The 10,172-nt window shown below is 38.4% G+C and overlaps 1 protein-coding gene across 1 annotated transcript in view; it reads right to left on the minus strand.

The window, feature by feature from the left end:
- LOC102847055 (serine palmitoyltransferase 1-like) overlaps positions 1-10,172 on the minus strand; it is a 177,256-nt gene that overhangs the window by 135,308 nt on the left and 31,776 nt on the right. The window contains exons 4-5 of the mRNA XM_006902433.1: positions 5,388-5,481; positions 4,504-4,576 (exon numbers count right to left, since the gene is read on the minus strand). Of these exons, the coding sequence (XP_006902495.1) occupies positions 4,504-4,576; positions 5,388-5,481 (167 nt within the window). The remainder of the gene's footprint in view (positions 1-4,503; positions 4,577-5,387; positions 5,482-10,172) is intronic.

The following is a 10,172-nucleotide window of genomic DNA, read 5'->3' on the forward strand; positions in this document are numbered from 1 at the left end:
TTGATGCCTTTGAGCTGTGGTGCTGGAGAAGAGTGTTGAATATACCATGGACTGCTAGGAGAACAAACAGGTTTGTCCTGGAGAGGGTGAAGCCTTGTAGTCAAGGATTCTGAAGCTTCGTCTGACATACACTGGCATGTTGCAAGGAGGGACTGGTCCTTGGAAAGGTACATCAAGTTTGGGAAAGTGGAGGGACGATGCATGAGAGGAAGACTCTCGATGAGATGGATCGATTCTGTGACTGCAGTGGTGGGAATGAATGTGTTTGAGACGGCAAGGTTGGCACAGGATGTAATGGCATTTGGGGCTCTTGTATATAGGGTCACTATGAGTCGCAAGCGACTCGATGACACATAACAACAACAAGTAGTAAAACATGTATGAGGACCAAAGAGGGGGCAGGGTGATAGCAGAGGGATGAGGATGGGTATGTGCAAAACCACAGGGTTGCACAGTTTGGTGGGTATAGGGAATGAATGAAGGAAATGAGAAAGAGTTGGTGAGGACCTAAAAAGGCTGGGTAATGATAGCAAGATCTAATGGTGATTAATCTTATAAAACATGATGCATGACAATGACTGCATGAAATGCAATATGAATGAAGAACAGTGTGAAATGCAATGTATAGGAACTTTGTGAGTAAACCAATATAAAATTTTAAAAATAAAACAAAATAACCCCTCACTGTCATTGAGTTGATTACAATGCACAGTGTTTCTCCCCTGGGTTCCTAAGGCTGTAAATCTTAATATCTTCAGGGATATCATCCATGAAGAAAGCAAAAGGTCATTACAAAAACAAAGGAGAAAGTAAAAAATAGAAATGGATGTCAGAGAAGACTAAAAATTGCACTGAAGCATCAAGAAGCCAAAAGAAAAACATGCTGAAGAAAAAGAGCTGAATATTCAAAGAGTAGCTTGGAAGGACAAAGAAAAGTATTATAATAGAATGTTGCAGAGAGCTGGAACTGTTGATTAAAAAGGGAAGAACTTGCTCTCAATTTCTCAAACTGAGTGAACTGAAAAACAAATTAAAGCCTCAAGTTGCAATACTGAAAGGGGCTATGGGCAATATGGTGCATGACCCAGAAAACATCAAAAGAAGGAGGAGGGAATACACAGAATCACTGGACCAGAAAGAACTGATTGACACTGAAAAATGAAAAATGTCAGGAAGTATCATATAAACAGGAGCCAATGGTAATGAAAAAGTGGAAGCTGCATTGAAGGCAATAACAAAAAATAAAGCCCCAGGAATCAATGGGATACCAACTGACTTGTTTCAATTAACTGATAAAGCCTTGGGTGCACTCACAAGTCTATGTAAATAATTTGGAGGACAGCTGTCTGGCCAACGAATTGGAAAATGTCCCTATCTGTTCCCATTCCCAAAAAAGGTGAGCCAACAGTATGTGGAAACTACTGAACAATATCCCTAGTATCACATGCAAGCAAAATAATGCTGAAGATCATTCAAAAACGACTAGAACAGTACATAGATAGGGAACTGCCAGAAATTCAAGCAGGATTCAGGAGATGCGGTGGCACCAGGGACATCACTACTGATGTCAGATGGATCCTGGCTAAAAGTAAAGAATACCAGAAGAACATCCATTTGTACTTTATTGACTATGCAAAGGCATTTGATTGTATGGATCAAAATGAGTTGTGGCTGACACTGAGAAGAATAGGAGTCCCATAGGACTTAATTGTGCTCATGTTAAACCTATACCTAGACCTGTTATGAGAACAGAGCAGGTGAACACGACCCAGTTTAAAATTAAGAAAGGAGTATGTCAGGGTTGTATTCTCTCTCCATACCTATTTAATCCATATGCTGAGCAAATTATTAGAGAAGTAGGACTTTATGAAGAGGAATGTGACATCAGGATTGGAGGGAGACTCATCAACAACCTAAATTATGCAGATGAGACAATCTTACTTGCTTAAAAAGTGAGAAGGACTTAAAGCACTTGTTGGAGATCAAGGAATGCACTCTTTGCTATGGATTATATCTTAATGTCAAGAAAACAAAAATTCTAACCATTGGACTGAAACTGTCAACACCTTCATCTTGCTTGGATCCACAATTAACACCCTTAGTACCAGCAGTCAAGAAATATGGAGATGGATGCACTCTACTGGGAAAATCTGCAATTAGGGACCTCTCCAAATTATTGAGGAGTAATGATGTCAGTTTGAGGAATAAGGTGCTTCTGATTTAGACCATAGTCCTTCAGACCACTTGCTATGCATCTGAGAGCTAAACAGTGAATAAAGATGACAGAAGAATTCATACTTTTGCATTGTGGTGTTGGAGAAGAGCACTGATCATCCCAAGGATGGTCAAAAGAACAAATTATTTGTCTTGGAGAGGTTGAAACTAAAGTGCTCTTTAGAGACAAAAATGATGAGGCTGTGCCTCACATATTTTTGTGCATGTTGTTAGAAGGCTATTCCTTGTACTTGGAGCGGCGGGAGGGGTGTGGGGGGATTGTCCCAGGGAGGGAGTGTTTCTTTTACTTTTGAAAGAGAGGAGTGAACTGGGGGTAGGAGGAGCTGGGCGGGGAGAGAAGTGCAGCAATGAATGAATGGAAATCCAAAATCTCTGTAAATGCTCATTAAAATTATTTTTTTTAAAAAAGAAGGCTATTCCTTTGAGAAAGACATGATGCTAGGAAGAGTGGAGGGTCAGCAAAGGAGAGGAAGACCCTCGAACTGATGTGGTGACAGCCTCAATGGGCTCTTGCATGTCAGGAAGTGTGAGGATGGCACAGAATAGAACATGGTTCAGATCTTCTGTTCATAGGGTCGCTATGAGTCATACTCGACTCAATAACAACAAATCTTAACAAGAAATCACCCATCTTTCTCCTATGAAGATTGCTTGCGGGGTTGTGCTGCTAGAGGGGTACGACCCTTTGGTCAGCTGTGTAAGAAGGTACATACAGCTCCACCAGTGCTGGAAAAAATAAAAAGAATATGATAGCATTTTTTTCACTGATCTTGCCATTAAGACTAAAAGTATACTGCATTGAAACAGATGAGGGAGAGAACAGTTTAAAAGCAATGTATGATTGGGTATTATGGTTATGACAAAGAGTCCAGAATGAAGGTTGCATAGGTAGAGTGTACTCGGGGTGGGGGATTGTATACCAATGAAGGAATTTTTCTTTTACTTATCAAAGAGAAGAGCGAACTGGTGGGGAGGGGTGGGCAGGGAGAAAAATGCAACAATGAATGAATGGAAATCCAAAATACCTCTAAATGTGTATTAAAATTAATAAAATAAAATTTAAAAAAAAAAGACTAGAAGTATACTTTGTTTCTAGTTTCAGTGCTGAAATTAATAAGTGACTGTGAGTCAATTAACTTTAATGAGCTATGTGACTGTGAGTCACTTAACCTTTCTGGGCTTCCTGAGTCAGTCTGAATGTTAGCACATACAAGAGGAAACAAAAACATCCGTGTGGCTAGGATTACTGTGAAATTCATTTTATTGTGGTGGTTTGGAACTGAACACATGGTGTTTCCAAGCTGTCCCTGTATATTCATTTGAACAATTATCTAACAACTTCTGGTGTATGTGACTGGCTGAGGAGAAAATGGGGCAATGCTATCATCTGTGGGATAATGACTGAACATCTCTAAATCAAAATCCCGCCCAGGAGGAATGAATAACATCTTCAGTTGTAAAGATGAATAAATGTTTAATAATTACAACAAAAAAAAATGCCAGTATTCATTGCTAACTCTTAATTACAGAGTTTATATTAGTCAATTTCACATACTCATCAAAATATTTAATTAGCCTATACCTAACTAATCGACACAAAACAAAGTCCTTTACCTTCATTTCCCAAAAGAAAAAAGGCTATGTACTTGATTCCCTCTAAAATCTGTCCTTAATTTTCTTCTCCAAACACAGGATTATCCAGCTAGTTCCCACCTTCCTTTGTGCAATAGTATGGTTGGAAATGTGTTCTTATATTGAAAAGTGGGAACAGAAAAATGAACAAGTGTCACCTCACCGGCCTTAAAAAGAAATTGCTGCCTTGGCACTTCTGCTCCTGCAGTCACCACCTAGCTTTGTTTATGCCAACATGGCTGATGTGGAATACTAGAATAACAAAATTAGGAAGATTGAGCCCCTCCAAAATTGTGAGCCACCACATAAGTGGACTCTTTACCTAAGAACTGTGTTTAACAGGAAAAAACTGTTATCTTGTTGCACTGACTCTTGGGCATCTAAAATAGCAGCTTGCCTTCCATCCTACTCATAGAGTAAAGCCTTAAGGACGCTACAGCTCTGCTCTTCACAAGTTACACTCAACTCCAGACCAATATATTCCCCACAATTTTTCTAGTTTCAAACCACAAAATAATCTAAAACTGGTTGGTTAAAAACATGCCAGCTTAATGCTATGACTAACTGGAAATATCTTAAAACTGAATTTTAACTCTCAAAAGTAGTAATATGAAAAAGAATATAAGAAAAACTTACCAAATGTGCCATAAAATCCTCTAGGTCCACAAGTCCCCACACCATACTTTTTTAATGATGCTAAAGCCGCTGCCTTTATTCAGTCGGAAAAAAAAATATATGTATATTAATAATAATTTATCTTCAAAAGTATAAAAGTGGTATTTCCTAATCTTTAACCTACACAGCTTCTTTCATTCTTAGAATCATGGCAATTCTAACAATAAAATTTAAAGAAAAAACATCCAATGATTTTGGTATATAACTTAAAGTTTTATGACTTCATTTCTTTTTTTCTTATTAATTTTAATGAAAGTTTACAGAGACTTTGGATTCCATTGTTGCACACTTTCCTCTCTCCTGCCTATCCCTTCCCCCTAGTTCGTTCTTCTCTTTGAGAAGTAAAAAAAGAAAATTTTTCATTGTTATACAATCCCACCCCACCACCACCCCTACTCCACTATGCAGCCTTCACTCTGGATGCCTATCATGACAATAATACCTAATCACATATCCCTTTTAAACAGTTCTCTCCATCTGTTTCAAAGCAGTATACATTATTTATTCCCTCTTCTCTTAGTTAAAACCTATTTTATCCAAATGGCTTTACATTCTTTCACACTGTGGGATTTATAAAGAGGTCTTTCCCTAAAATGTTTATTAGATCATAATCACAGTTGCTGAGACTTCTTAGACTATTTAGACTATTAACCAGGTTCCCTAGCTGTTATCAAACCACATTAGATATTCTTGTCTCTCTATGCCTAAATCCATATTACGATTCAGCCAAAGCATAATAGCAAATACTTAGTTCTTTCTGATATTCCACATTACTTTGCATTCAATTTCTAAAATTTCTAAGTCAGTCATGTTATCCATCTATTTCAGCATTATGCACTACTCACCTTTACCCTAGAGTTATCCAACAATCCAAGAAAATTAAATGAAGCAAAGTTGATACATTTTTTTCCATTCACCATAATGTTGTGACTTGGAGGGCTAGGAGAAAAAGGACAAAGTATTATCTTTCATCATACATTGATTTCACATGACATATCTTACATTATTCTGGATTTAGACAAGAACTTGAAGTGTTCGCAATCCCTAATTATATATCAAGCTTCTGTAACTTTTATTATATCATTAAAAATTAAAAGAAGAAAAGCGGTGTCAGCTAGTTGTTAATCAAACAGGTAGAGTTTAAACCAGTCAGACATTCTACTGGAGAAGTATTTGGCAATCTAGGTGTAAATATATGACTTTATCCTACAATGTAGTTAGGAGTGAGAATCAATTCAATAGTAATGGGTTTGATTTTGGTTTTATATTAAAAATCAGTTACCCATCCATTATACCTATTCTTAATAGATAACAATGTACTATTAAATTTTAAAAATGGGCTAAAATTCCAGTGGATGAATAGCAAATCTTTCTTTTGGTTTTAAACTTGCCTATGGGAAAGTAGCTAAATAAACTACTTCCAAAAAATTCTACAATAAGAAATACAAAGGAAGACAAGAAGCAGCAAAGCAAGGTTAGATCTTAGACAGCTATCGTTTTAGAATAAATACTTCCCTATTGTTAGGAAGCCCATTATGACTCAGGAGCTCAGGTGAAAGAATTCTTAGAGAGCTGCACTTCCCAAAGGAAGAAACATCTCTGTAGGTTCAAATTCATAAGCAGCAGGAGAGAAAGACAAGCAATTGCCTCCTGTGTGCTTTGTTATTGGCAGATGCCATTGAGAGGATTATAGCTTAAATCAACTTATGAACAACAGATGAGAACCTTCTTCTATCCTACACCATCTTCATGACCTCTGTCATGCTCAAGCCCACTGTGGAAGTCATTGTGCCAATTCATCTCATTTCTCTTTTGCTGACCTCTACTTTTTCTAGACTGATATATCTCTAAGGATTAAGAATACTTCCTAAGTATGTGGGGGAAAAGTTTTCCCATTCTTGTCTCTAGGAGCACTCTTGTTATAATTCCTTCAAGATAGATTAGTTTGTTGGTTTCACAGTCCAATACACTTCTCCAGTATCTTCGGACTTCCTTACTCAATGTCCAACTTTCAGATGCAAACAAACATAAGAAACAACCAAAAATGTTGCAGCTTGGATTGAGGACCTTTAGTCTTTAATTTTACATCCCAACTCGTTAGCACTTTGGAGAGTTCCTTAACAGATTCCCTCAAATACAACACATCTTTTGGATTTGTGACTACTACCAACAAGAGTGCTGATTATGGATCCAAGAAAAATGAAAACACTGACAACTTCAAATTTTTCTCCATCTATGACAGAGTGTGGAAATCATTGATTAATATCATTGATATAACGTGCACCAAGATTCTGCTGAAGATTATCCAAAAACAACTGGAACAGCACATCAACAGAGAACTGCCTGAAGTGCAGGCAGGGTTTAGAAGAGGCCATGGTACTAGGGATATTATAGCTAATGTTAGTCGGATCTTGGCTGAAAGCAGGGAGTACCAGAGGCATGTGTATCTGTGTCCAATCGACTATGCAAAGGAATTGAACTGTATGGATCATAACAAACTGTGGCTGATTTTCAGTTGAATGAGAATCCCAGAACACGTGATTGTGCTTATGTGAAACCTGTACTTGTACCAGGAGGCAGTCATCAGAACAGAGCAAGGAAACACTGCATGTTTCAAATTTGGGAACGGTATATACATCAGGAATGTGTCCTATCTCCATATCTTTTCAATTTACATGCAGAACAGACTATCCGGGAGGCTGGACTGTTTGAGGAAAAATGTGTTATCAGGACTGGAGAAAGACTCATCAACACTCTACTTTTATGCAGGTGACACAACCCTACTTGTTAAAATTGAGTAGAACCTTTAGAATGTCAAGGACTACAGCCTTCAGTATGGATTGAAGCCCAACATCAAGAAAACAAAGATTCTCACCACTGGGCCTACTGGCAGCATCAGGATAGATAGTGAAGAGATTGAGATGATTAACAGTTTTAGTTTGTTTGGCTCCACAATCAACACACTTGGTACCAGTAGCCAGGAAATTAAAAGGTGAATTGCTTTGGGAAAGTCTGCTGTCAAAGACCTCTCCAAAGTACTGAAGAGCAACAATGTCAGTCTGGAGACTAAGATGCACCTGATTCAGGCCACAGTCTTTGCAATTACTTGCTATACATCAGAAAACTAGACAATGAATGACTAGGGATGATAGAAGGAGAATTGATGCCTTTGAGCTGTGATGCTGGAGGAGAGTATTGAATACACCATGGAATGCCAGGAAAACAAACAGGTTCATCCTTAAAACCAGGCCGCTCCTTGGAGAAAAGGATTCTGAAGCTTTGCCTGATTTACTTTGGACATGTTGCAAGTTGGGACCAGTCCTTGGAGAAGGACATCATGCTTGGGAGGGTGGAGGGACAGACCAAGACAGGAAGACACTCAATGAAATGGATTGATTCAGTCACTGGGGCAATGAGGGTAGGTGTGTCAGAGACAATAAGATTGGCACAGGACAGAGCAGGGTTTAGGACTGTTAATTTTACATAGGGGTCACGATGAGTCAAAGGCAACTTGATGGCACATAACATTATGATGTTGCCAATTGGTTCAGTGGTAAGGATTTTTGTTTTCTTGATGTTGATATATAACCAATATTGAAAACCATAGTCTTTGATCTGCAGTAAGTATTTCAAGTCTTCACTTTCTACAAGGCTGTGTCATCTACAAGTGGTTAATATGCAAGCTGTTAATGGGGTCTTCCTCCAATACCGATGTTACATTCTTCTTCATATAGTCCAGCTTAATTACTTGCTCAGCATACAGACTGAACAGGTATGGAGAAAAGACACAACTATTAAGTATACCTTTCCTAATTTTAAACCTCGCAGTGTGATTGATAGCCTCAGAAAACCCACTAGACGGACGGCTACAAGTTGGTCCCAACTTGAGGGCAATGAATTTGAGTTTTGAGATGATGCACAGCAGCAACCCTATAAACCCTATCCTCAAAATTTCCCTCATGCTCAATCCTATTATTCCAGTCAATGTAGGAATCCATCTTCTTGAGCTTTCCTCTCCACTGCTCACCCTATACTTTTCAAAACATCATGTCTTTTGTCAAGGACTGGTCCCTCATGACATGCCCAAAGTATGTGACACAAAGTTTTACCATACTTGTCATCAATGAGAGCCCTGGAGGCACACCCTCCAAGACAGACTTCTTTGTTCTTTTGGTGTTTCATGGTATATTCAATATTCTTCCCGAATATCACAATTTAAAGGCATCAATTCGCCTTTGGTCATCATTACTCACTGACATTCACTCACATGCATAGGAAGCAACTGAAAATATCATGTCTTGGTCATCAGCAAATTTTAGTATAGAAACAGACATCCTTACATATCTCTGACAGTAGATTTGCCCAATGCAACACATTTTCTCCTTTTTTTACCATTGCTACCTTGATGATGACTGTGGATCCAAGTAAAAAGACTTCAATCTTTGCTAATGAGATATAAACCATTTAGAAGGCTTTAGTCTTTGATGTTCTTCAGTAAGTGCTTCAAATCTTCACTTTCTGAAAGAAAGGTTGTAGCATCTATTTAACATAGGATATTGATGAATCTTCCTCCAATCCTATGTCACATTCTTCACATTACCCTAAACACTGTTATCAACCCATCTCAAGCAGAATTTTCCTCTCCTGCGCAGTCCCTCCACCCTCCTAAGCATAAAGTCCTTCTCCAAGGACAGGTACTCCTAGCAACATGCCTAAAATAAAAGAGATCAAGAAACTTGGTCTCACCCTCTCCAAGACACCTGGTTGTTCTCTTGGTGGTCCATAGTATGTTCAATACTCTTCTCCAGCACCACTCTCAAAGGCATCAATTCATAGTCTAGCCTTTCTAATTATCTTCTCAGCATAGAGATTGAATTCTGCACACACACACCCCACCCCAGGCCCCGTCATTTCACTATCATTGGATCAGAACCAACTCAGATATTCCAGCAGGTTTTCAGAGGCTGTAAATCACATTAAAGGAGACTGCCCATCTCTCTCCCATGGAGTCACTGGTGAATTTGAACTGCCAGAGAGGAGCAGCCTTTGGATCAGTAGTGCAGTTCTATATGGGCTATGGCACCAGAGCTCTCTAGCTATGGAGAAAGTATTCAAACCTTACACACATCTTTCCTTAATTCACACTATGCAGTATCCCTTTGCTCTGTTCAAACAACTGCTTCTTGGTCTATGTAAGGTTTTGAATTAGCACAATTAAGCATTTGGGAATTACCATTATTCTCAATGTTATTAATAATTTCACACACTCAAATGCCTTTGCATGGTCAATAAAACTCAAGTATCTCCATGGTATTCTCTGCTTTAAGCCAAGATCCATTTGACAATCATGATATCCCTGGTTCTAATGCCTGTTCTAAATTCACCTTGAATTTCTGCCATTTCCCTGTTGTTATACTGCTCCACACTCAGTCAGGTCACCTTTTTTGGAATGGGGACAAATAAAAATCTCTTCCAGTCAGCTAGCCAAGTGAGTGTCCTCCAAATTTCTTGGCACAACTTGTTAAGTACATCCAGGGTACTGCACTGGAACATATATCTCTGGATTGGAAATGATGATATTGTTAATACTTCTAGCCTTAAGCTTAAAAGATTATAATGTTCAAAAAAAA

This window comes from Elephantulus edwardii, unplaced genomic scaffold (assembly GCF_000299155.1).
Source record: "Elephantulus edwardii isolate Elephantulus edwardi_28Jun2011 unplaced genomic scaffold, EleEdw1.0 scaffold00411, whole genome shotgun sequence".
NCBI classification, from domain to species: domain Eukaryota; kingdom Metazoa; phylum Chordata; class Mammalia; order Macroscelidea; family Macroscelididae; genus Elephantulus; species Elephantulus edwardii.